At 38.0% G+C, this 27,200-nt stretch overlaps 1 protein-coding gene across 2 annotated transcripts in view; it reads left to right on the top strand.

Annotated features, from left to right (window-relative positions):
- Nucleotides 1–27,200, top strand: part of TNPO1 (transportin 1) — a 56,629-nt gene that overhangs the window by 8,742 nt on the left and 20,687 nt on the right. For both annotated transcript variants that reach the window (XM_032205371.1, XM_032205370.1), the window contains exons 4-11: nt 9,494–9,643; nt 14,115–14,221; nt 15,258–15,391; nt 16,870–16,951; nt 17,632–17,754; nt 23,557–23,675; nt 25,087–25,147; nt 25,279–25,447. In XM_032205371.1, the coding sequence (XP_032061262.1) occupies nt 9,494–9,643; nt 14,115–14,221; nt 15,258–15,391; nt 16,870–16,951; nt 17,632–17,754; nt 23,557–23,675; nt 25,087–25,147; nt 25,279–25,447 (945 nt within the window). The remainder of the gene's footprint in view (nt 1–9,493; nt 9,644–14,114; nt 14,222–15,257; nt 15,392–16,869; nt 16,952–17,631; nt 17,755–23,556; nt 23,676–25,086; nt 25,148–25,278; nt 25,448–27,200) is intronic.

The raw sequence follows: 27,200 nt of genomic DNA, 5'->3' as shown, positions 1-27,200 counted from the left end.
TATTTATCTGGTTGCCTTGCACTAGGGTATAATCTGTCCACAGAGGTAACGCTAGTGACACCAAACCCACTTCAGGATGGGCTGAAGAGTCAGTCACTAAAACATGATCCAAGATCAGAATCCAGCAGGCTTTGTATAGGTACAACAGGATAAATAGTTGAAAATAGAACAGTGTCTCAACCACTCTTATTTTCATATGTCACTTTGTTATTCAGAGTGCCTTACTTGCTCATGGAGCATTACTGTGGGAAGGTTTGTTAGTATTTTTCCTACCCATCCTCCCTCCCCAGCCAAAGTTTCTGTTTCAATAGAAGCTGACACACATGGTAGCTTATTTTCTATTCATAATGACACGAACGATTCACCTAGGTCTGCAGGTGAAATTTGAAATGGCTTTTCTTAAACTGTTACTGGGATCCAGAGTGGTTCTGTAGGTTTAAAGTGAATATTTTCTGATAAGTGCTGGAAATTAAATATGGTCTGGCCAGTAGTTTTCATTCCATTACAGATTGACTTGGCAAGTTGGTGTTGAAAGATTTTTGAAGCTGAGCAAAAAAAGGATCTTGTGAGATCATGTATTGATTAACTAGCTTTCAGTTTCAGGAACGTATTTTTGATGAGCAGGATTAAACCAGAAAAAGGTGTTTTTTAAATTAAAACAACACCTCCACCCCCAAAAAATCACTCACAAAACCCGTCATCCATCATGATGTCACTTAAATATACTAAAATAGCTGTCAAAGAGTGAATCTGATATCTGATGGGATTAAAATTAAGAATTAAACTCAGATTAATATACCCTTACTTAGAATTTAAAGTGCTGCACAGAATGTATAGTGTCCTAGTAAAACAACTGAAATATTTTCCCCTTAAATTCTGATGTATTGAGAATTAAAAACAAAAAACAAAAAGACACCTCGGTATTAGAATCAATGCAAAAAGTAATTGAGGTGCATACATTTATTAAGGTCAACCAACTCATGAGATGATTAATTTTGTAAGATCAGAGCACTGAAAACTGCATGCTTTTTCACCTGTATGGCAGCTAACTCCTCCTTTCTGTGCCCCCTGAAGTCTGTATTGTAATACAGACTTCAGTAAAATGTTTCTCCTAAGCAGTTTCATGGCATATATACCATAGGTGAGAAATGACGAATCTAAATATTTTTTTCTTTTAAGAGTCTTGAAAGAAACTTTGAAGTTACCAGTGGATTGTGTTATGGTTCAGGAATGCTTTCTCAGAAATCCTTATCGTGAGCATCCAGAATCAGAGTGTGGGATCTCTATTATTATCTCTTTCCTTCTATGGGTTTTAGGAGTAAGGTAAATATTGAGAAAGAGCAGCTACAGTAACAAGTCTATTGAGTGCAAGTACCTGTTTTCTAACCCAGTACCCTGATCTGCTTACATTGGTGTAGGCTCTTCAAAAGCTCTGTTCACTGCAAGCAAAGTCATTTTGGGGCAGAAATCTTAGAATTTCTGTTTTCTCTGAATAGCGTTCTGAAAGGAAAGGACAGAAGTTCTCGGACTTGCCCTTGATTATTAAGGCTATCAAACTTTTTTTCTGAAGTTTAGGTGGTCTTTAGTGTATGGTCTGTTCTGGCTCCAAAGAAAGCGTGGCTTTATTTCTGGGGTAAGTGGGAGGTATTCAGCCATCTCTTTGAAGTCTTACCTTAGTATATATCTCAAAAGCTAAATGTAGTCTGCTACAACAAGGGGCATATATTTGTATACTTTTCTTGAGTCATACTTTCTTACCCAGTGACATTTGCTTTGTTGCTTCTCATATTGAAGTGTACTTAAAAAGCCAGTACCCACTGTCCCTGTGTGGTGTTTCCCTAGAGAAGAGGGAAGACATTGCTGGTGTGATTTCTCAGTGTACTTCTGTCCACCAAGTAGTAGAGTTTGCTTCAGTGCAGTTCTGAGGTGCTTGAGACTAGCGTGTCTTTTGCTGTGGTTTTCATCTTCTCTTTGTTAGAATATACATGTGTGGATTGCTTTAAAAAAAAAAAAAAAACAAGTGACTGAGATGAGAGTAGTGTTATTCACTTGTAGATGGTGATACAGTGACTATAAGCATCGCTTATGTTTTGCCCTCTTACTCCTGTAGTATTGGCAACTTTAACTGTTATGGTGTAACTTCTATTTAAAAGGAAAACTGTTCAGTGTGCTCATTTTGCTCTCAAAGCCGTTGAGGCTTTTTTAGAAATAAGCTCATGCTGTGTGTTTTAACTACTGGTGTGGATTTAATATGTGCAAATGCAAAATGTGATAAAATCATCGCAAGTGTCACTCTTGTTCCTGAAGATTTCTGATCCATTTTTGAGAAATAGGCTGTCTCATAAGAGCTAAAACCGAAAAATAAAGATCCTGACAGAGCAGTGTCATGAGACAAGATAAATGTTGTCTTCAGAGTGACAGCTACAGAAATACCTTTATGAGCTTTACAGCAGGAAAAAAACGTATCTTTTTTTTTTTCCTCCCCTGGGATTTTAAGTAACCTTAAGTATAATACTTTAAGATTAAGGTACACTATCCAGTCAGAAACAAGACTGGAGATGTTTCAAAACATTCAATGTATTTGAGTATGTTAACAACCTTGAAATGCAGTGGCTGGTCTGAAATTAATCGGTGCTCAGTTGACTCATGTGAGTCATGGAAAAAAAAATTGACACAATTGCCTAAGTATAGGAACGCCTGTAAGATACCAAAACAAGGCTGGAAGTGTTCTGCTGATGCTGAGTGTTGCATATTTATTGCTTAAGTGGCAACAGCCATGCTTCTGAAGATAGTGTTGTAAATAAAGCTGAGCTGTTAAGAACATGGGAAGAGTGTTGAACTGCTGACCAAAAATTAATTTATTGGTTAGTCGTACAAGTTTTATTCATTCTAACTAATAATGGCCACAGGTCAAACAGTGCAAAAATTTGTGCATCTCTATAGGCTTACAAAACCACAAAAGTTTTAAAGAACTAATTCTCTGGTTTCACTGCTCTTTTCAGCTTCTCTATTGTATCCCCAGAAACTGGTTGTCTCAGCTCTTTATTGCCATTTTATGCATCACCTCCTGATCCAGCAATTGAATTGGTGCTAGAATTCTACCAAAGAACAGAAGAATCATTAATGCCAAATGGAAATTAAGTGTAAGGAGAATAAGATTTGCTACAATATCCCAAACTCTGTAACAAATACAGGATATTGTTGCAGTTGGAGAAAAAAAGACTACAATCCTCTGTCTCTTCTGTTTGTCTGTACCTTAGCATTAATTCAAGTGCATTGGAAAAAAGAAGTGATGAGCTTTGTGATGGAAGTGACCTAGCCAGTCTTTGGCAATGAATGAATTAGGAATTAGAGTAATTAATCTCTCTGAAGAAATTGCTTGGTGAGATGAATTGAAGTTTATTCACTCTCTGAATGTATTGAAGGTGAACATGACATCTATTATATGAATAGCTGTTGGAACACAAGGATTAATTGGATGAATGAAATAAGGCCTTGTTATCAATTTGGGCAATTCAGAATACTGTTCAGACTGTGAAGTGAATATTGGGAAGTACAAAATAAAAGATACTCACCAACACTGGTGTATAGTATGCCATGCCGTGCATTGGAAGTTTTGGCCACTTTTGCTGTCTGAATTCTGTAGGTATAGCTTAACAAAAAATTGTGTTTGCAGGCACATACAGGGTTCTGTTATATAAACAAACTACTTTGTTTCCCTGAGACTTCCTTGCCAGGAAGTCTTCTTCCCCTGTAATTAGTAACTAGTTCATTAAGGCAATCTTCTGTCATTTTTATTTCTTGAACCTGCACTTGGCATATTTTTTCCTCTTCTGTTTGACTTTTCTGTACACTTGAACTCATATTTTCAGTTTTCTATTTTAGGTTACATTCTGCTAAATGGCAGCATAGGGTTTTTGCACTAGTGGGAGTGTTCTTCCTAAATAGATGTGCATCAACCTGCAGTAATAAATTAGGGAGCAGATACATGCTTTTAATTCAGTACTCCATTATATAGTTTCTTTTGTTACTGTTATTACTTGAGAAAATTAACTTTTTTGTTTTACCTTCACAAGAGTTCTTACTATGAGCAAAGTGACTGATCTGCTATTTGGAATACTAATTAAAATGAGACGCTATCTAAGAAGCATCAATATGTGGTTGTGCTGATTCTCTTCTTCCAAGTCATTTGAAATCTATATTCAGCCTCCTTATTCTCCAGATTGTACTTCAGACTTCCACAGTCACCTTTCCTTGTGGAGGGAGGAAAATGAGGAAGAGCTTGGAGTGTCTACCATTTAGAATCAGAATATCCCGAGTTGGAAGGGACCCACAAGGATCATCGAGTCATTTAGAGCAGTTCAGTTGGAAGGGACCTACAAAGATCATCTAGCCTAACTGCCTGACCACTTTAGGGCTAACCAAAAGTTAAAGCATGTTGCTGAGGGCGTTATCCAAATGCCTCTTGAATGCTGACAGGCATGGAGCATCAACCACCTCTCTAAGAAGCCTGTTCCAGGGCTTGACCATCCTCACAGTAAAGAAATTTTTCCTCATGTCCAGTCTGACCCTCCCCTGGGTTTGTGCTGTTCCCACAAGTCCTGTCACTGGTGACCAGGGAGCAGAGGCTAACACCTCCCTCCGCACTTCCCCTCCTCAGGAAGCTGCAGAAAATAGTGAGGTTACCTCTCAGCCTCCTTTTCTCCAAACTAGACAACCCATGTGCCATGAGATATGCCTTCTAGCCATTACCATCTTCCAGCTTTTACCGTTTTTGTTGCCCTCCTCTGGACACATTCAGGTATCTTAACATTCTTTCCTTATTCTTGAACCTAGAACTGCACACAGCATTTAAGGTGAGACCACACCAATGCTAAATATAGTAGGAGAATTTGCCTCTCTTGACTGGCTGGCTATGCTATGTTTAATGCACCTAAAATGGAGTTTGCCCTCTCAACTTCTGTGGCACACTGCTGGCTCATGTTGAGATTGCTCTCGACCGTTGTGGAATGCTTAAAAATTCTCTGAGTCTTACAGCTTCCCAGTCAGAATTGCCCGTGCAGTAGTAGATCCTCTGGTTAAGAGAACATCCTTCTGATCACCTGGAGTTAGGTGAATGCTTTTTCCTTGGAGATACTGAAATAAAAATATGCTCTGTTGAATCTATACCTGCTTGAATGGTCGATGTGTGCTGTTTCAGATGAAGCAACCAATTTCACTAAGAAGGAATAGCATTGCTCAGTCAGGTGCTATAGGGCTAAGCTGTCATAAGCTGCCTGTACTGAGCTGAATGCAGACTGCAGTCATTATTGGTACTTATGACTCCGTCATGACACTCTTGTACCTGAATAACTTGCGAAAGCAGAAGGCACAGCTGAGTCAAATCTTCATTGGGTTCTGAAGTGTAAGAATTGCCATTTAAAAGGAGGAGAAAGGATTTCAGAATGCTTTGCAAAAGCAGGAGTAATTCTTGGCCAGTTATTGAAGTCAGTTTTTATTACCATCAGACATCTTGACTGTGGGATCAAGATGTACTTTTACATGGCTTTTCAGATTGCTTGCAGGAAAGATATTCAGCTCTGAGGGTAGGAAAAATACAGTGTGTACTATTATTGCTGGCATTTTTTTCTGTGTTCCCCTCCAATTAGCGTTAAAGGGATGGGATTGTTACTTGCGCGTGAACAGTGTGGGAATTGATAACTGGCATTCCTTTTATAGGGCTAGATTTGGCTTCACAAAGAGTGGTGAGTTAATCAGTTGCACCTGCCTCAGCACTGCAAGATAAGCCACTGAAACTGTTCCAATGTCATCATAACATTTCACAGCAAGTCTGCTTTCTGACACTCTACAAAGAGGCGATGGTGTTGCTTCCTAGGAGCCATCACAGCCTAGGTCAGACACCAACACCTAGCCTCATGAGCAGGAGAAACCTTTTTTCATCTGTAACTCTATGAAGAATAATTTTATAAAGAATAATAACACTCTTTAATATGTATCTGCGTGACATCTTGTCCACTAAGGTAGAACACTACACTGACATCATGGCACCCATGTCTACTTCTATCAATATTTTACTGGTCAGAGTAAGAGTCTATAAATCACTTTACGTGGTCGCATATTTCATTCATTTTTCTGTATGGTAGCCTTTTTCTTAGCTCGCTTGGACTTCCAGATGAACTACAGAAGACGCACTGCTTTCCCATATATACCCAATATCATACAAGCTCTGATTAGAGGAAATGTGTTTATTTGAAGGGCACAACCTCATTCTTTAAGTACAGCAGTGCTTTTAAGTACTATTTTTTAAGTACTTACTCTGTGAGCCATTAAAGCATTAAACTAGTATTACAGCCTTGCAAGGGAGTTGAAAACTTACTCAAAACCACATAATATTTGAATAGCTTTAATGTGAAGTGAGGTAAGGTGAGTGGGGAATCTTCTGCTGATTAATTTGGCAGTGAAGATGACATCAAATGTTAGAGGTCTGCTTCACTTCCCTGTTTTTTGTATTGTATGTTCTTGTCCACTCTGTACTTAGGGCTGACTGAGATAGAAGGCAAGACTGCGATCTCTTTTGATGGCTGAAGCATATGGCTGACAGAACTTAGTACAAAATCTATGAAGACCAAAGAGTGTCTTACTCAGCTCTTAGGCCATCTGCTTGTAATCTTGGCATTACAGCAAAAACTCCATTGAGACCTATATTACTGTTTTCTGACGGTGTAGCTGTTAAGTTGTTGAATGCCCTGAATTCCATAAATATCTTCATGCAGTATCAGACTTTTTTTTTCTCTAACTGAGATTCTGACTGTGGTGTGGTTTTTAAAATACCTGATTATCAGATTCTATGTTGCTTCTGTAGCTTAAATAGTCAGGGTCTGTTTAGCAGTCTCTTTGGCCCACCTTTGTGATCTGTTTGCCACCTCTCAGCATGGTGATAATTGGCTTTGTTTTTTGTCTTTAATCTTTCTCCTTTTTTTGCTTCTAGTTCTTTGCCATTTGACAGAGATGTGACTTATGGTATGAATCCCTTGGAATCTTTGCAATTCTGTGATAAATGTTTACTATGAAAAAGAGCCTTTCTATTGGCTATCTTTATCTTGGCTAGAAGAATGGATCTGAGATACTTGATACTGCTGCACTCCGTAGGATGCTCCATAAGGCAGTACTACAGCAGCATTTTTCTTAAAGACAGCCTTGATATTTATTTAAACCAGCTGGCTAATCTGAGAAATTTCTTAGTACCTGTATCTTTGCTTGGTTAAATTGAAGCTGTTGTTTTGTCACTTTCGCAATCATGTCAAGGCATTCTAAAGGACACCTGTTTTCCTTAAAGTAGTGTTTAGTATTTTCTGGCTAATATTGGTTTATACTAATAGCAGCTAACATATCATGTCTAATGAGACCTTGGATGTAACTCTGACCTCCTGCACCCCTAAGAAGATACTGCTGACAGATGAAAAATGAGCAGTTATTGTATTGTATCTAACTGGTCACTAAGATGATGTGTAAGTTGTGGCTTTCAAGGACTTTAAATCACATAGGAATTAAAGAAGGACTTTCCTGGCTTCTATCCTGGCCAAATACATAGGCACAATCTTAATTGCTTACAGAGCACTGGATTTCTTGAAGATGTGCTGTCAATGGATTGCAGTTATGTAAAACAGTCAGAGTTTGGCAGATAAAATTGGTTTAATAGTAGATGTAGAGATTTTACTTTAATTCAGTAAGTATTTCAGTCAAAACTGTAGCTGATAGTACATTCAAATGGGAACTTCTTTCTGTAGGTCACTCTCCACCAGAATTTTGTTGATGATATCTTCAAATTTTTGGGAAAAAAAAAAAAAAGATGGAATTTGATGGATTTGATTTGACTTGCCAAGTAGTAGTTATATGGTTTGTCACAAGTCATAACCAAGCTCTGTGGTTGTGAAAAGCTGCTCCATGCATCTATTCTCTATTTAAAATAGCAAACACTTTTTGCCCCTCCTTTTTCATTCTCCCAGAAAACTTGTTGGCCCTTGAAATGCTGCTGCACTATACAAATGAAACAATGTGGTTTTTTTGTTTGTTTGCTTGTTGTTGTTGTTTTGTTTTGTTTTGTTTTTTTCCACTGGTTAAAGTTTGATGGTACTTAAAATCTATGGTGTAGGTAAAGTTGCATAATTGTCTCAAATACTTATTTAGAGTGTGGCTTTCTGGTTTATAAAAATGAGTTCTATACAAAAGCTATGTTTTTGAATCAATACATTTATAGTTATGGAGCATGACAAATAATGCTTCTTCAGGAAAAATGAAATATGAACATAGAAACTAGATTAAAGACTGCCTGATGGCTTTCTGGTTTTGGAGCTCAAATAAGATAGGTTGATTAAAATGAACTTTAATTTCTAATCAACAAAGCAAAAAACCCTGTCCTGAGAAGGGCTGCTTCTGTTTTAATTAGCCATGATCATAACGAAAGTGTCTGACTGCCAGATGTTGAAGACATTGGGATGTACTGAGAGTACTATGTTATGATGCAGTAGCTTTAATGTTAAACTACTTTATCTTTGAAAGGTGCATATCTTACTTTACTTATCTTTATTCTATTTGGATATTAATCCTCTTGAAAACCTACAATAGGTCTGTGTGAAAACTGTAATTCTTGTTGCAAAGGAAATTTGAATATCCTTATTTCTTGCCCAGGTCAGGGCTATGAACAACAGCACAAGAAATTCAAACGTGACTAAAATACTAATTAAAATTACCTTTACATGCTCTCTAGAGTTACTGCAAATGTAAAGGTTCTTACAGTATAAACTTCCTATATAGAACATCCAGATCTCACTTTCAGCGTGTTTTAGAAGTAACACTAAGGTACTCATTCTCATGAAGAACCAAGCACAAGCCTACTCCAATATAACTGAAAGGTCTCAGCTGTTCTTTTTCCGTTCTTCCTGTTGCAGTAATTTAGAGGAATACACAGGAAAAAATAGCTCAGCAAACTTGAACTGAAACTCAAGGTGGCCTTATCTTGAATTTTTACTCTGTTTAGGTCCATTCTGGTAACTTGTTTTCTTACGGTTTTCACTATATAACACCTGTTACCAGTGGTTAAAGCCTTTTTTTTTTTTTTTTCCCCTCTTAGCTATTAATTTAATAGAACAGCTGGTATCTGAAGGGAGTTCAATATTCTGTAGAAAAATAAAATGCTATTTCTCAGGGAGTAGAGGTTTTTCTCTTACTCTGTAATTCAGTTCTATTCCCTGCCTATATCTCTATAACACTATCTCAAAATGTTGAATAGGCAATGCTAATAGTCTAATTTTGAATAAATGGAAATACTGAATTCTGAAACTAGAAAGCTTTGCTACATAAATTGGTGGGTGTCATTTGAGGAAGAGATAAGATTAATATCTCACTATAAGCTTTGTTCTTGTTGCATTGTTTGGAAATCTGCCTTATCCTAAGAGCTGATTGAAGGTTGAATGTAACTTATTTTCTGTTGCAGATGAACCAACACGTTCTTTGAGTGGTCTTATCTTGAAGAATAATGTAAAAGCACACTTTCACAACTTCCCAAATGGGGTAACTGACTTCATTAAAAGTGAATGTCTGAACAACATTGGTGATTCCTCTCCCTTGATCAGAGCTACTGTAGGTGAGTTTGGTCTTACTGATATTGGTAACATTTTCAGGATGCAGAGTATACGGGTTGGAGCCTCACTAGGAGGCTAGAGTTAGTAAACTCCTGAAACTGTCTGCTTCTGATAATTGTTGCAACTTCAGAATGTTTCAATGCGGATAGTCATGTTCAGTATGAATACATGAATATGTGCAAGTTGGACTTATTTTTGCTTCCTGTTTTCTTAGTTGATTTAGGAATTCAAAAAAACTAAAATAAGTTTACGTGAATCTATAAAAATTCAGCTTGTTGCTGTTTTTTTTACCTGAAAATAGGAACAAAGGTCTGACTTCAGAACTATTTCAGCACTCCATTTGTTTCAATTTAATACTTTTGTAGCTGCTTTCTTTCCTTCCCTCTCCACCCATGTATGCACGTACATTCAGGGAATCATAATTACTGTACCATGCGTGACATACATTCACATAGTGAGCTTCTGCTGTTAAACACCTCTTCTAAAAAACAGTAGATAATTTGTGGTGATTAGAACATCAGCTGTAAGTGTTTTTATTATTTTTCTTTGCCACATGAAGTTCTGATTTCCTAACTATGTTTTAGTGCACCTTTTCCATAAAATGTTGCAAGTGTGCATTATTGTTATTTTTATAAGCAGAGGTTTTTTTCTGCCTGCTCTTTGAGAATATGATTTCCCTTAATTACTACAGTCACTGCAGTAATTCTCCTTGTCCACTCCAAAAAAATAGAAAAAAGGTAAAAAAGCATTAATGATATAGTTGATTATAAAAGGAAGAAAGAGAGCTATGTGCCAATTCAGAAGAAATTCAGCTCATATCAACTGATTCCTGTTGGCTCAGCAAGCATATAAAATAATCTACCAGTTACTGCTCCATTAGAGTCACTTGGTTTTGTTTTTATCTTCTCTATAGGATTGCTTCCCCAGACCACTATACACTATATTATTTACTCTTAGGTTTTACTCTCTTTGTATTTTTGTTTGTTTGTTCGTTTGTTTGTTTTTTTTCGGTCTCATCACTTTTGAGGCTGATTTTTATTAATGTCCCGTTTCCTTAACAACAGTAGAAACTTTCAGGCTAGAAATTGTGCTTACTATTTGTTCATAGGACTTGTCAGTGGCCTACAATGGAACTGTCTAAAGGAGATATTCCAGCTCCATTTGGAGTGCTGTCTTAGGGCTGTTTCATGGTTTGGTGGTGGTTGCTTTTCTGTAGGGGTCGTTTATATGCTTTCAATCAGTTCTTTGATTTCTGCTAGTAAAAGTAGTGTGTGGATTAATAGTTAAATTACTATTGAGTTGTAAGTGATTGCAGGATTATTCAGTCACATACAAACTCTGAAGATGCATACCAAGTGATCAACTGTGAGCATACGTACATAAGGATTCCTATTTAGCACATGCTTTGCACCTTCCTGTGTGAAGTCATCAAAGACTTCTGTCTTAATAGTGAGCTTGGTCCAATACCCACCAGTGACTTGATATCAGCAAGGTGTAAATGTGTTACTACCTACCTACACAGCTTATTAGCATATGAGCTGGCATTTACAAGTCAGAGCTGCTCTTTGAGATGAGTAGTTCTTTGCTGTTCAAGCACAATCAATTTAATGGGACAACCATAATTAAGATCTCTGTAATTCTGAGAGGAAAACAAGCAAATACAGCAGCATCAAAATACCGCCAGAGAAGTAATGCAGCCTTTGCTCCTTTGTGGTCTCTGGTATCTGGTGCTAAGCAGACGAAAGCTAATACCTTTTGATCAAGATGGAGGCAAGCTGATAAATTCTCTTGTCAGAAGTCATCTCACAGAAGAGAATGAATACAGCAATAGAGTCAGCGACTTAAGATTGAATAGTAAATGTGTTATTTTTTCCTCACTTAGTGTTATGCTTTTTTTAACCCCAACATGAGTAACTGTGCAAAACTTCTATGTTTAGTTTAGTACAGATCTTAAAAACCCTAAAGACAATGTTAAAATGTGGATTCAAATTTAAAAAGGACTGCTGCATGTGTTGAGGACCCACCAAGTTAACCAGTAAATAAATGCATCTATTTAGAAGGTGTTTGACTATTAGAACTTCCCAGGAATTCTGGTTTGGTCAGGACTGTACCTTGGTCAGGTCCTGCTTAAAAGCAAAAAGCAAGCAAGTAAAATGGTTTGACTAAGAGTAGTGGCAGGATGGAAGAGCTTCACTGTAGAAAGGAAAGGAAAGTTAATGATTATTCTGTGTGGGGCAGTTTTGTCATGAAGTTTGGCGTTTTAGAATTAAGGAGTTCAGAAATCAGATTTTTAGGAAATACAGAGGCAAAACACCACCTGGAAGAAAAAAAAAAAAGTCTTCCCCTGTTCTGTTATTGGCATGAAAGTAGTGAAGCATAGCTGCTTTTTCTTCATTCTCAAATTTTTTATGGTAGTGATGGTGCAATAAATTAGGGTTGTGTATAATTGAAATAATGAGAAAATGATGCTGTCATGACAACTGCACTTCTATTTTAACAAATTCTGACATCCCTCTGGACTTTCTCATGTGTTGGGCTAATAGAGCACCAAGCTGATGCTAATGTTATATTTCACATTGTCAAGTGAAATAGCAACAGATTCATAATGGTGATTTGAAGTTCATTACACATCAAAGACCATCTTTTGAAGATTTTCAGTTTCAATTGATAAACTCGGAGCTTAGAATGTTGGTCAGAAGGAGAGGCCCGCTTTAACTCTCAGGTCTTACTCAAACCTGTCAAAAGTCAGAAACTACTTTGTGAAGTTCGGCTTAATTGCACGAGCCAGCAGTGTGCCCTTGCTGCAAAGACTAATGGTATCCTGAGCTGCATTACCCAGCGTATTGCCAGCAGGTCAAGGGAGGTGAGCTTTTCCCTCTGTTCAGCACTGGTGAGGCCACACCTCAAGTACTGGATTCCTCAGGTCCAGGAGAGGGATTAGCATGCTGGAGAGTCCAGCAAAGGGCCACAAAGATAGTGAAGGGACTGGAGCACCCCTCCTCTGAGGAAAGGCTGAGAGAGCTGGGACTGACTGGTCAGCCTAGGAAGAGAAGGCTCCAGGGATCTCCATGTCTGTAAGCATCTGCAAGAAGTGTGCAAGGAAGGCAGAGCCAGGTTGTTTCCAGTGGTCCCCAGTGATGGGATGAGGCGTAACTACCAGTATTAGTAGTGAATTATGCAAACTTTTAAATTTTGACTTGTATAAAGTCAGTAATAGTTCTTAAGCAGCTGTTGTGGTTCAACCCGGCCGGCAGCTAACCACCAGACAGCCGTTTGCTCACCCTCCTTCCTCCCTCTCTGGGATGGGGGAGAGAAACGGGAAAGCGAAGCCTGTGAGTTGAGAGAGAGACAGTTTATTAAGACAGGAAAATAATAATTATGATAACAGTAATGATGATAATACTACTACTAATGATAATGTGTACGAAACAAGTGATGCACAGTGCAATTGCTCACCACCCACTGACCGATGCCCAGCCTAACCCTGAGCAGCTGGCCCCCCACCCCGCTAGCCACCCCTATCTATTGCTCAGCATGACCCCATACGGTACGGGATGCCCCTTTGGGCAGTTGGGGTCAGCTGTCCTGGGTCTGTCCCCTCCCAGCTCCTGCTGCACCACAGCCTGCCCGCTGGCAGGACAGAGCGAGAAGCTGAAACGTCCTTGGCTTGGTGTAAGCACTGCTCTGCAACAATTAAACCATCAGCGTGTTATCAGCACTCTTCTCATCCTAAGCCAAAACATAGCACGCTACCAGCTACTAGGAGGAAAATTAACTATGTCCCAACTGAAAGCAGGACAGCAGCCTTCCCTGTTCTGGTCCTCTGATTTGTTTTTCTTGGAATTTCTGTGTATACTGGAAATGGAATTAGTGACTCATTGGCCTGTGCTATCTGTTTGCTGGACCTGAATCAGCCAATCTCCACAGATGGTCACTGGATGACCTGCCATAGTATGAAAGCTCTTAATAGGTTTTTCGCTCTTAACATGTTTCCAGAATGGTTATATAAACATGGTTAAGTTGTGTGTTCACAACTTGACTACTAGGTTGTGAGTTTACTGAATAATGACAACCATTATAAAGCACTTCCTTTGTTCATGCTTTTGTATCATAAGAGGCAATTTAAAGTGGATTCTCTGTTTACTGGAGGTCAGGATTTTTACAGTGCTTTGTAATTTTGCAGTCAAACCTGTCTTAGTGTTTGGACATGATTATTTCCTTAACTGGAATTACTCTCTGCCTTAGTTCTCAAGTCTGAGCCCTTCATGGTAGGAGGAAGAAACAACCAATGTTTGCATTTCGAAGCCCTCCAAATACCATTCATAATTAAATGTATTTCCTGTCTCTATGTTTGCCATTTCTTAATTCCTTTGTTCTTTGAGAAGACGGGGGATGGTTGACAGGGAGAGAGGAGAAAAGTATGAAATGTGTGAAAACGAAATCTCATTTCCTTCATTCCTCTGATTCACTTAGGCATTCTGATAACAACCATTGCCTCAAAAGGGGAATTGCAGAATTGGCCTGAACTCTTACCAAAGCTTTGCAGCTTGTTGGATTCTGAGGATTACAATACTTGTGAGGTAAGGAGACTTATTTTGAAATAGATTATCTGAAATTGATTATTTTTGTCTCTTCATAGATACTGCTTATATGTATAGTATTTTCTGTTTGTATGTACATACATATAAAATCTCTTCAGATAGTAGTGGCTCAAATTTGGTACTTCTTTTTCTACCTTCATTTTTTGTTCTCAATGTTCATTCAAATGAATGTTTTCTTTACATAAAAGCAGAATAAGGCTGCAGATGGATAGTTGTAGCATCTCAGGTGGAAAGTGTCCTTAAGTTACCGCTCTGTGGTGCCTAATCATTTAGGCATTATCAAGTTGACCTTGAATCTTCTTACTTAAATGCTTTAGTTGTTCATTTTTCATACGACTTCATCCAGAAATGTGATCTGTCATTGCTGTGTCAGGCTATTGTGAAGTGAACTCTTTCTTCAGTGTATGCAAAGAAAAATAATTAAGTGTTATAAACCAAGGAAGAAAAAAGTCTTGTCTGATTTAAGAATAAAAAATAAAATTCTGTGATCACAACTTCAGTTATTTGATACTGTCTCCATAAGTATGTGCAGCATTTTGTATAAAATAATCCTTAGAGATAGAATGATGGTCCAAGGTATCATGCTGTTACATAATGTTTTAGTGCTGTTTTCCCAACAAACAGAAAAAAGCACTTAAAAGTGAGACTCAAATAGACCATCATATCTACAGTTCTGTCTTACCCTGTAATAAAATCATATATAAACAAAATTAGATACTCCTGCACCAGGTTGTTTTTCAAATAAGAAACAGCTTTTAAGCATTTTCTAAAATAAAATTAAATAAATTAATATTGCATACTAAAATTAAAATAAGCACTTGTCAGCTATTTGCCCAGCTTGAGAGCTTACATATGAAAGTATTACAGGATGAAAGCCTTCAAGGATGTTTCAATTTTACTACGCATTTAACTTACTACATTTATTGTGGTATTGTGCTGAAATTGCCTGTCCTGACATGTAGCTTTCTTCAGAATGTGAAAGAGCAGTTGTATGGTTTGTTTGTGTTTTAAACAGGGTGCATTTGGTGCTCTTCAGAAGATATGTGAAGATTCTGCTGAAATATTAGATAGTGATGTATTGGACCGACCACTCAATATCATGATCCCTAAATTCTTGCAGTTCTTCAAGCACAGCAGTCCAAAAATAAGGTAGGTTTATATCTTATACTACAGATCTATATTAAAAATATTATTTAAATGAGCAGCAAGGTTGATGCCTTGTAGATTTGTTTAAAACAGTCTAATTTGAAAAAAAAAAAAAAAAAGAAAACAAAACACAGTATATTAAGTTCTAACCACTACATTAATTTTTTCATAATAGTCAACGTGACAAAAGGAACACTTTGATATGCAAAATCATAGACTGTAGATTTGGAAGATGTATAAAAGAAGAGGTTGATCTATTAACCCAACAGACAAGCATGAAAATTGTTGATGCATGGAATCTCTGTGCCATTTGCTTGTTCAGGATCATTTGAAAAAACTATCTTGCATGCCTCATTCATTTTGAAATGACTACAGCAATGAGAGAGTCAAGAAATCATTTGCTGATAATTTCTGAGTTCTTTCAGGAGAATGCTTCTGCTTTTTTCTTCTAACTGCCGTGAAACTTATAAAGCTTTTTATCTTTCAACTGGGTCAAATTAAATGGGTTCATTTTTTTCACTTGAATACTATATTAATCTCTTTTAAGTAACATAAGTACGTCAGAAAAAAAAAATCAAGAATTAACTTGTTACAGCTAGTATTTATGAACAAGAGTGGTAGCTTTTACCCTGAAATAAGCCAGCAATGTGCCCTTGCTCAAAGAAGGTTAATGGTATCCTGAGCTGCATTAGCCAAAGTATCACCATCAGGTCAAGGGAGGTGAGCCTTTCCCTCTACTCCTCGCTGGTGAGGCCACAGCTCAAGTACTGTGCCCAGCTGTGGGTTTGATCTGTGTTATCACAGATCAGATACAAGAGAGATGCTCACATACTGGAAAGAGACAGCAAAGGACCACAAAGATAGTGAAGGGGCTAGAGCACCTCTCCCGTGAGGAAATGCTGAGAGATCTGGGTCTGTTTAGCCTAGGGAAGAGAAGGCTCAGTGGGAATATCACCAGTGTGTCTAAATACGTGAAGAGAAAGTGCAAAGAAGACAGAGCCAGGCTCTTTCTAGTGGTGCCCAGTGACACAACAAAAGGTAATGGACAGAAACTGGAACACAGGAGGTTTTATCTGCTCATCAGGAAAAAAAAATAAATGATACTTAAAAGTGAAGAAGGGCATATTAAAATTTCACCATGTTGACTTTTATGTAATTGTTGGTAGTGGAGGAGATCAATAATCATAATACGCTCAGAAAGAACATCCTTCCATGCTGCTAGGAACAAGTGTGCCAGACATAGTCATCCTGCTCTGGTTTTTATTTACTTTACATTCTGATTTTTACATATTTATTAGGTGTATTGGAGTATAAGGTGGTACTTAGTTTTCCTTGGTAATACTGTAGATGGACAGATTTTTTTCAGTCTTGCTTCTAGGTGATCTTTGGTCAATGTGATTTGATTCTGATTTTTTTTGATGCCTACGTATGGTTTCGAAAAAGGTTTTAAATCACAAAAATGTAAATTTTGATTGTTCTAGATCTCACGCTGTTGCATGCGTCAATCAATTTATCATCAGCAGAACGCAAGCTCTTATGATGCACATAGATTCTTTTATTGAGGTGGGTATGCATTCTTGGTGGTGGGGGGGATTAAGTCAAATTGAATGCCTGTTCTTTCAAGAGCTTTGAATAATGTTTTACAACTGCCACTTACCTCTGGCTTACTGTTCTTAGTTTCTGATATAAAAAGTAGTAGTTTTAAAGGTGTTTCCTTTTCATAATTAGAGGATTTTTTTTTTGCATTACTTTTTTTGCATAAAGGTATAAAAAGTAATGAGACAAGTCTGTTACTTAACTGTGATGGAGAGAGCTCAGTACAGGGATCATCATGTCATTTAATCTGTCTGAGTGATGAGTGTCTTTTTAAGACGACTATTGAACATGAGCAAGAAGGGTGGTGCTTTAGGTTATCTGTAGTATTTCATTTGCTGCTGTTACATACAGAAGCATTGCTTTAGAAATTCATTTGTGTTTATGGAAAAATTAAAAAGCCAGGGAATAATGTTCTTGTGCCAGGGTCTAATATTGCCAAGTGTTTTCGTCATGTGTACTATGCACACTGAGAATCTGAAAATGCTATTTGCTAAAAGCAAGTATCTCTAAGAAGTAACAGGGTATTCTGAGGCGTGGGAAAGGTAACAGAATTGCATATTTGGCTACTTCAGTTTGCTATTAATATAAATTTAAATGCAACATGAACTAGGCAAATTAAGACTTTAACTGGTATTAATTTCCAACAGAATCTTTTTGCGCTGGCTACTGATGAGGAGCCTGAAGTACGCAAAAATGTTTGTCGTGCTCTGGTAATGTTGCTGGAAGTTCGAATGGATCGCCTTCTTCCTCATATGATTAGTATAGTTGAGGTGAGTCTCATTTCCTTCACTGCATGATGAAACCAATTTGGGGTTGCAGAAATAACAAATAGAAAGCATTTCCAGGGAATGCTTTTCACTGGGGAGGTGATAAAACAGATAATCCTGGAAACTATTTCCAGGCCTGTGAAGGACAAGAAAATCACCAGGATAGTCAGCATGAATTCTCCAAGGGGAATTCATGCTTTACCAGCCTGATGAACTTGTATAGTGAAATGACCAATGTGATGGATGAGGCAGCAGTAGATAGTCTTCCTGGACTTCAGTAAGGCCTTTGAAACTGTCCCAACATAAGATCCTCATAGCCAAGCTGTTGAAGTATGGGCTGGTTGAGCATACAGTGAGGTGGATCAAAAGCAGGCTGAAAGGCTGGACCCATAGGTTAATGGTCAGTGGTGCAAAGTCTACTCAGAGTCCAGTAACGAGAGGGGTACCTGGGGCATCAATACTGGGCCCAGTCCTGTCTAACATCTTCATTAATGATCTAGACAGTGGGGTAGAGTGCACCCTCAGTAAAGTTGTTGATGACACAGGACTGGGGGAAGTGGCTGACTCACAGTAGGGCCATGGTGCCATACAGAAGGACTTCTGCAGGCTAAAGAGGTAGGCTGGCAGGAACCTCATGAAGTTCATAAAGGAGAAGTGACAAGTCCTGCACCTGAGGAGGAAGAACTCCATGCACAAGTATGTGCTGGGGGCCACCCAGCTGGGAAAGTAGCTCTGCAGAAAAAGACCTGGAAGTCCTGGTCTACTCTGGTTTGAACATGAACTAGTAATGTGCACTTGCCGATATGAAGCCTAACAGTATTCTTAGCTGCATTAGCCAAAATTATTTTCAGCAGGTCAAGGGAGGTGAGCTTTCCCCTCTGCTCAGCACCAATTAGGCTGCACCTCAAGTGCTGTGTCCCATTCTCGGCTCCTCAGGCACAAGAGAGACATGGACATACTTGAGAGAGTCTAGCAAAAGGCCGCAGAGATGGAGAGGTGCTGCAGTCCCTTCACTTAAGAGGGAAGGCTGAGAAATGTGGGACTGTTCAGCCTAGGGAAGAGAAAGCTCAGTGGGAATGTCTTCAATGTGTATAAATTTCTGAAGGAAAGGTGCAAAAGAGACAAGAGCCAGGCTCTTTCTAGTGATGCCCAGTGACAGGACCAGAGGCAATGGAAAGAAAATGGAACACAAGAGGTTCTGTCTGCTCATCAGGAACAACTGATGTTACAAGATCACGCTGCAAATCTTAGTTTTAGTACTGATATTGCCACAGTTTACACATTGAAGCTGTCACTCTTTTGTCTGCATGTGTTGATCATGGGATAAGGCATGTTTTGCTGTGTAGCTGAGATGCTATTTGGGCTGCTAACAAAGTTGCCTCCCATTGCATTTGGTTGTAGAAGTTAATGCTGTTTGATAGTTCCGTTACCATTCTAGATTAGTCAACTGGCAAGCAAGTCTGCACTAGTAAGCTTCTTCCCATCCACTCCCCCTCTCAGCTGTTTGAATTGAGTAATTTCCACATTTCCGGGAAATATCGGCAGTTTCCAGGTAGCCTTCACATATGCTGCTTGCCAGACTTAAAATATAGCTAAGGTCAGTCAGCCAGATTTCATGTGAACAGTGGTTCACAACCCAGTGTCATATTCCAACAGGGCTAGGTCCAGACAACATGGAATTTTTTTTTCTTGGACACCAGCTTCCACTAGGGATTAGTGAAGCAGGTGACAGCCTTGGTGTGGTGTCTAGTCATTTAGTTTGTTATCTGGAATTCCACATCACCAGTACAAGATGTGTTCTCTTGTAGTATAGGACAAGCAAAGATTATTGGCTCTTTAGATTTTTATTTTTTTTTGACAATAAAGATGTGGTGATGAGAGCAATATTGTCTTGCTCTTCACCCTCTAAAGATTCAGGCCTTTGCAGGTAGCAATAGTGTCACCGACCAGAAGTTCAAAGATTGTATTCTCATTATACTTCATATTTTGTTATTGGGAAATCTTAACAGATTCCTCTCTGCAAAAGGCAGTTGTCATGAATTTCTGTTCTATAATGAAGTCTAGACTTTTTTCAGTGTTGAGACTACCATGTATAGTTACTGATTTCCACAGTTCTGTTTGCATCTTGATACGCCCCAAACTGTGACTACTGTTTAGTATTTAATTGAGTAGTGTTTGCCCTCTGAAGCTTGACTACCTCCAAGCTGCTGATGGTGGCTACTCTGAGTAAGTCCAGGCAGTCTTAAAAAAAAGATAAAACATGTATCCATGTGCTGTTTTTCATGCTAATGCAGAAGCAATTTTAAAATGATTAAGAATGTTAATGATCCAAAGACACGTCATCTTATGCAGTATTGTGCTTTTAAGGCTGACAAGTTTAGTAATAACTTGCATACCAAATTACTGAAGCATAAAGGAATAGCTGAGTGTGTGTTTCAGTGGGCTTTCTGAATGTGTGCTTAGAGGTGAGCAGAAGCAGATGCATGGGTTTTGGTTTTTCATTTTTTGTTTTTGTCTGAAAACTTGGTTACAGGATATATCAAGAGTAGACCTAACAGTTTTCCATGATTAGAATACACTTTGATGTTCACAGCCAATATTTATCCAAACATGTGGATCATAAGTTCTCTATCAGTAGAAATCCTGATTTTTTTTATCATACAATACATAATGAGATTGCTTGTGATGAATGAATAGTGTATGGATGATATGAAGTGATAACACAGAAACTCAGCTTGTCATAAGTCATAAGATGTGCATCCTGTTGCTTTCTTCAGACAAAGATGCATCTGTTACTTCTCAAAGGATGTGCTCTTAATGCTTTTTGTATTCTGCCATTCTTTTCTTGATGGTTTGGCTTAACAAGATTGTCATAATGCTGTTTACATTATGAAGTACACAGAACTGTATTGAATAATCTTCCTGCACTGTTTTGTAATTTGCAGTTATGAAGCAACAATTTCCATTGCCTAAAGTCAGAATTTTATAGCTTATCGTTAAAAGTACTTGTTGAAATTTAGCATGGTAATATTAAACAAAATCTTCAGTTACCCTTCCCACATTTTGCTTTGTTACTAGAATCACTGTTCTTACTATGATTTCTAGACTGTGTATATAGTTACCTTATACCACTGAGTGTGTAAGTAGCTTTTTTAATCAACAATTATTTAACTTTAAGCAGCATGTTACAATATTTACATATACATGTAAGCAGCATGCTAGAATATATATATATATATATATATAATGTATACTTAAAGGTGAAATGGCAGTGTGAGGAGTGCCTTCAAACAGATTACTACTTGTTACTTTTTTCATTTTCTTGACAAATGACTGAATGGAACAAAATAGCAGATTTTTAAGGTCTCTAGTGGAAAATCCTAAATTAGTGCAAATTTCAGTTGCACTAATGAATCCTTGCTTGTAGTAGTAGGGTTTTTTCATCTTTTCCAAGCTATAATTTGACGATAACTCAGAACAGAGTGGTATTTCTGTTAGTTCTTAGTCACAATAGCGAACCCTTAGAAAAAGCTTGCAGTTTTGTTTAATTCTGTAGAAAGGGGTGTGTCCATGGAAAATCTTGCATCCTTGAAATGCATAAGGATAAAAAAGAGTTCTCTGTATTGAGGGGGGAGAAAATGGTATTCGGAAGTAACTGAAGGATTTCTTTTGCTTGTTTTAAATTCATGTATGAGGAGAGGTAGGTGCAAGAGTTTCTGTGAGGCTTCTAAAATTAGTAGAGTTACAGAATCATTTAGGCTGGAAAAGAACTTCAAGATCATCAATTCCAACCATCCACCTAAAAGCTACCAAGGCCACGACTAAAACATGTCCCAAAACACCACATCCACACATACCACTCTTAAATACCTCTAAGGAGGAGGAACTCCACCACTGCCCCGGGCGGCCTGTTCCAATGTTTAACCTGTCTTTCCATGAAGAAATCCTTCCTGATAGTCAATCTAAACCTTTCCTAGTGCAACCTGAGGCCATTGCCTTGTGTCCTGTCACTTTCCACCTGAGAAAAGAGGCTGGTGCCCAACTTGCTACAACTTCCTTAATGTAGTTACAGAGGGCAATGTGGTCTCCCGTCAGCCTCCTCTTCTCCAGGCTAAACAACCCCAGTTCCTTCAGCCATGCCTTATGTGTCTTGTTTTCTAGTTCCTTCACCAGCCATGTTGCTCTTCTCTGAACACGTTCCAGTACCTCAGTGTCTTGTTTGTAGTGAGGCGCCCAAACTGAACACAGTGCTCAAGGTGCAGCCTCACCAGAGCGAAGTTCAGACGGACAATTGCTTCCCTGGCCCTGCTGGACCCGCTGTTTCTTATGTAAGCCAGGATGCTGTTGGTTTTCTTGGCACCTGGCCACACTGTTGGCTCATGTTCAGAGGGCTGTCAGCCAGCACCCCAAGGACCTTTTCTGCCAGGAGACTTTTCACCTGCTCTTCCTCAAGCTTAGACTCCTGCATGAGGTTGTTATGACCCAACTATAGCACCCCGCATTTAGCCCTGTTGAATGCCCTACATTTGGGTGTGGTCCATTGATCCAGCCTATCCAGATCCCGCTGCAGAGCCTTCCTACATGCAAGCAGATCGATACTCATGCCTAACATGGTGTCATCAGAGGGTACACTCGATCATCTCATCAAGATCATTAATAAAAATGTTAAACAAAACTTGCCTCAATGCCAGCATGGAGGAGCACAAAAATTACTATTTTGGTTGTTGCGTGCATCTTCCCTTCGTTGTTCTGGCAGCTGTCTGTAAGAAGCTGATGCAGCAATGGTATACTTACATTTTCTAGTTATGCAGGTATTTGATTATTTTTTATTTAAGGGGGATTAAAGGTTCATAGCAAGATTTACAGATTTGGTAATCTATGAATTACTATTCAGGCTTGAAAAATGTGAGTTGTTTTTTTTTCTTTTCCTATTAGGGCTTCTACTTATTTAAATTGTCTCATAATCAATTTTTGGAAGCTTGTTATGGCACTGGGATTAAAAGTTATTTTAAAGTGTATAGTTGTACTCTATTCAAAAGTGAAGAGGGGTCAGTTAAAAAAAATCAAAGGAAACTGTTTTTTATTATCTTTAGTCTCTGTCCATAGTTTCTTGGTAATAATCACAGAATCACAGAATTTCTAGGTTGGAAGAGACCTCAAGGTCATCGAGTCCAACCTCTGACCTAACGCTAACAGTCCCCACTAAACCATATCCCTAAGCTCTACATCTAAACGTCTTTTGAAGACTTCCAGGGATGGTGACTCCACCACTTCCCTGGGCAGCCTGTTCCAGTGCCTCACAACCCTTTCAGTAAAGAAGTTCTTCCTAACATCTAACCTAAAACTCCCCTGGCTCAACTTAAGCCCATTCCCCCTCGTCCTGTCACCAGGCACGTGGGAGAACAGACCAACCCCCACCTCGCTACAGCCTTCTTTAAGGTACCTGTAGAGAGCAATAAGGTCGCCCCTGAGCCTCCTCTTCTCCAGGCTGAACAAGCCCAGCTCCCTCAGCTGCTCCTCGTAGGACTTGTTCTCCAGAGGACTTGTTCTCTCAATGTTCTTTCTTAAGCTATAAAGAAATATAGAGTGTATATCATCTAGGATTAAGAAAGAAGTCTCATTTTATTCTGAGTTTATTCTCAAATTCTCTAGCCTTATGTAGTCTTTTAACTCTCTTCCCCTCCCCACAAAGAAACAATATTACTGTGGTGACATACTCGGTTTTTGTGAACACAGTTTGCAATATTAGTAGCTTCTTCTTGTCACTTAGAACTAATACAAGTAATTTCTTTCTGTATGGTGAAGTACATGCTTCTAAGGACCCAGGACCATGATGAAAATGTTGCTTTGGAGGCTTGTGAGTTTTGGCTGACTTTGGCTGAACAACCCATTTGTAAGGATGTCTTATGTCGGCATCTTACTAAGTAAGTATAAGTATTTACAACTTGTTTTTGAAATAGTCATCTTGAAACTTCAATTGACTCTTCCTTGACTCTTATAAAGACTGTACCTATCCTACAGCATGCTTAGAAGAATTTTTCCCTAGCTTAGTTATTGTGCGGAGTAAAAATGTTTGTGGCACAGAGTTCATTGAAGAGAATTGTATGTTTCAGACGCAGCTAGTTTTAGATGCAATCTGTCACTTTGGTGCATCTGTGTACTGTGGTCACTATAAAGTTGTCTGCTAAACATCAGATGGACGCTAAGATGCACTGTTAATGCATTTAAGCTGAAACAAACATTTCCACGTGACATTGTCTAATATCTGGTGTATCATGGTATACACAAACAAGTAGCCTAGACAACTGCTAATCTGGGGGTCACAGTGCAATCCTTCTGTGTGTATAGTCATGCCAATGATTGTCTTTATAAAGAAATTGATAAAATTACACCATCACTTACACTTAGGCTGGAAGGGAATGAATATCCACATCTGAGACTTAAATGTCTACATGTCCATAACATTGATCGTAACTTTTTTCCTGATTAATTTTAAAGTGTTCTGTGATAATTAACAAAATCTTTAGTGTTCACATTTAAAAAAAAAAAAAAAAATCTTCGCTTAATGCACCCATGGAAAGTTTTTGAAAGTACTATGGTAGTTCTGTCTGTTTTTCCAGACAAGATGTGGAGAGAAGACATGCATTCTTTTCAGTAGAAATTGTCATTTTAGATGTGAAGCAATTAAAATATATAAAGTTCAGTGAAACTTACTTTCATAAGCAATTGGAGAGACATAAGATTAAAACACTGAACAAGAATACTTCTCAGTTGTAGAATTTACATGGATTCAGTCTGTCACTAGTGCTGGCTCAGTCCATGATGATTTCATTAATAGCTTGATTGGTCTTGTAATACATGGTTTCACATATGTTAGGAGAACTTAATGCAGTTAGACTTGTATCTTCTAGGAATAGTGAGGTAGGGACTTCAGACACGAGTAAATAAATGCTCATGTGCTGTTGGTGAGAGCCAACTTAGTACTTGTTTATCAAGTACTTGCTGAAAAGTTTTAGATTTAATTTGTGAAAGGTGCTTCAGAATAAGTTTCATCTTATGACAGAAAGGTAAAACTCAGTTGTGCCATCTGGCTACCGCTAGTTAAAAAGACTGTTATTTTAAAATAACACTATTTCAGATTACAAGTACTGATTAGCATCATGAAATGCTATTTGTCTTTGTATTGTATTTGTCCTAGCTTTTGTTATCAGGCTGTTGTTTTTTGCGGATTTTTTGTTGGGGAGGAAGGATTACAAACAAAATTGTGGCCTTACTAAGTGAAATTTTTCATTCTTAATATGTGTTATTTTGACATGTATCAATACTTCTTTGTAGGTTGATACCTGTGCTGGTGAATGGTATGAAATATTCAGAGATAGATATTATTTTGCTGAAGGTGAGCACCAATTTCTTTTATTCTGTAGGAATATCTGGTTAGTTTCTGAGCTGTTAATTGGAATGATACACACTACATTCCTAAATTCCTTGAATAGTATAATGGCACTAATGAAAACATCTTGATGACAGGGGGATGTTGAAGAAGATGAAGCTATTCCAGATAGTGAACAGGACATTAGACCTCGTTTTCATCGTTCACGGACTGTGGCTCAGCAACATGAAGAGGATGGTATTGAAGATGATGATGATGACGATGATGAACTTGATGATGATGATACTATTTCTGACTGGAATTTAAGTACGTCAAAGTGATGTGTAAAATGTTTTTAAAATACAGTTACTTGCATAATACCAGAACCACAGTAAAAAGAAGACTTTGTGTATAGAAATACAGAGGCTTTACTTCAGAATAGGAAAAAAAATTCCTGTGGTTTGGACAGGAGGGATGTTGTAATTTTTTTTTTTTCCTGGGGTAGTTCTTTTAGATGATATTTAGATTATCAGTAAGCTTATTTTTAGTTGTGAATATGGCACATGGGGCTATAAACCTGTACAGTTTAATAGATGCTTTGGACTTTAATTCTACAAAATGCAAATCATGGATCACCTATTTAGCTTAAAAAAAATGTAGATATCATAACTGGGAGAAGCTTAATAATGCTTTCTTTTAGTTCAGTCTCCACTCCAAAACTGGTATTTGTGGTTCTCCCCTCCCTCCTCCATTTGAACATGCTACTACTGACAGCTGTTACCAGTGTTTCTTTTTACATGTGAGAAACTTGCTTCTGAGCAGAGCAGAGCACCAGAATTACAAAGAGAGCAGATAGCTGTGAGGAAATGACTGTTCTGGTGGTCTGTGCATGTGTATGTCGTAGGATCTTTAAGCCAATTGGTCATATGGTAAGGAAAGGCAATGCCACAAATTACGTATTTTTTAACATATATACATGTGCGTGTATATGTGTATAGTTTGTTAGTTCGTTCATAGCAAGCAGAATTCTGTCAAATGAGGCTTAAATATACTTTTTAAAAGTAGCCTCATTCTGGAACAGGCAAGGATTTGTCTTCTGTCTGCTTCCACATGAGATAAATCTGTAGCTGCCACTCTTGTCGTTTTCTTGGTTCTGCTGCTCACCACCTTAAAAGGTGAATCCAAGAAGAAGAATCCAAGAGCTGATTTCTCGGTTATGATCCAGAAGATGTTGGATAACAAAATGAGGAAGTATAATTTCTTGGTACCATTAGAAACTTATGTTTCTTGGCATGGATTGGTTTGATTAAAACGTGTTCTTTTTGAATCTGGACAGTCTACAAATAGATTTACTTATATAAATAGGAAATCACACTGTAGATTTTTTTTTTGACAACTTCATAACATGATTTTGAACTACTCCAGTCAACTTCTCAGAAGGTATAGGAATAAAATACCTGATTTTGTTGGCTGTCTCAGATTGGGTTCAAAAACTTCTCAAGCTATACACCCTAACCTATTCTTTCCCAGTTTTGTTCTTCTTGCTGTATAATGAGATATATAAATTAGACCTTTTTTTTCCTTAATGAGCCACTTTTTCATTATTGAGACACATCCACATAAACATTTTTTCTTAAAAAGTCCTGAGTTTTCATAACAGATGAGTGTACCTTGAAGCTTAGGGATCAAAATAAAAAATTGAGACTTAACCAAATTTTTTAGAATTATGAAGAAAATATTGACATAAGCGGCTTATTTTTGTAAAGTATCTTAAAAAATACATAGTTCTAGACTCCTGGTGTTCTTGTCACTGTTGTGTGTAGAGATTTCAGTATTAAATACATATTTTCTGTTATTCTTCAGCTATGAAAAGCGTAGCTGAAATTGACAGAATACTTTGTGGTAAGAGGTTTAGTTAAGACGGTGAGGAAGCTAAAGCTGACCAGGAGTGGTGGCCTGAAAGAGGAAGAACAGAACAGCTGGGGAACTGTGACTGAAATATGTCACCTGGACTTTGAGAGAATTTGGGTTATCTGAAGTTCAGAATTGTGTCCCCTATTCCTTACCAGTGTTCTATATT

The sequence above is a fragment of the Aythya fuligula genome, chromosome Z, assembly GCF_009819795.1.
Source record: "Aythya fuligula isolate bAytFul2 chromosome Z, bAytFul2.pri, whole genome shotgun sequence".
In the NCBI taxonomy this organism is placed as follows: domain Eukaryota; kingdom Metazoa; phylum Chordata; class Aves; order Anseriformes; family Anatidae; genus Aythya; species Aythya fuligula.
Note: the sequence above shows the minus strand (reverse complement) of the source record. Positions and strands in the feature narration are given on the sequence as shown.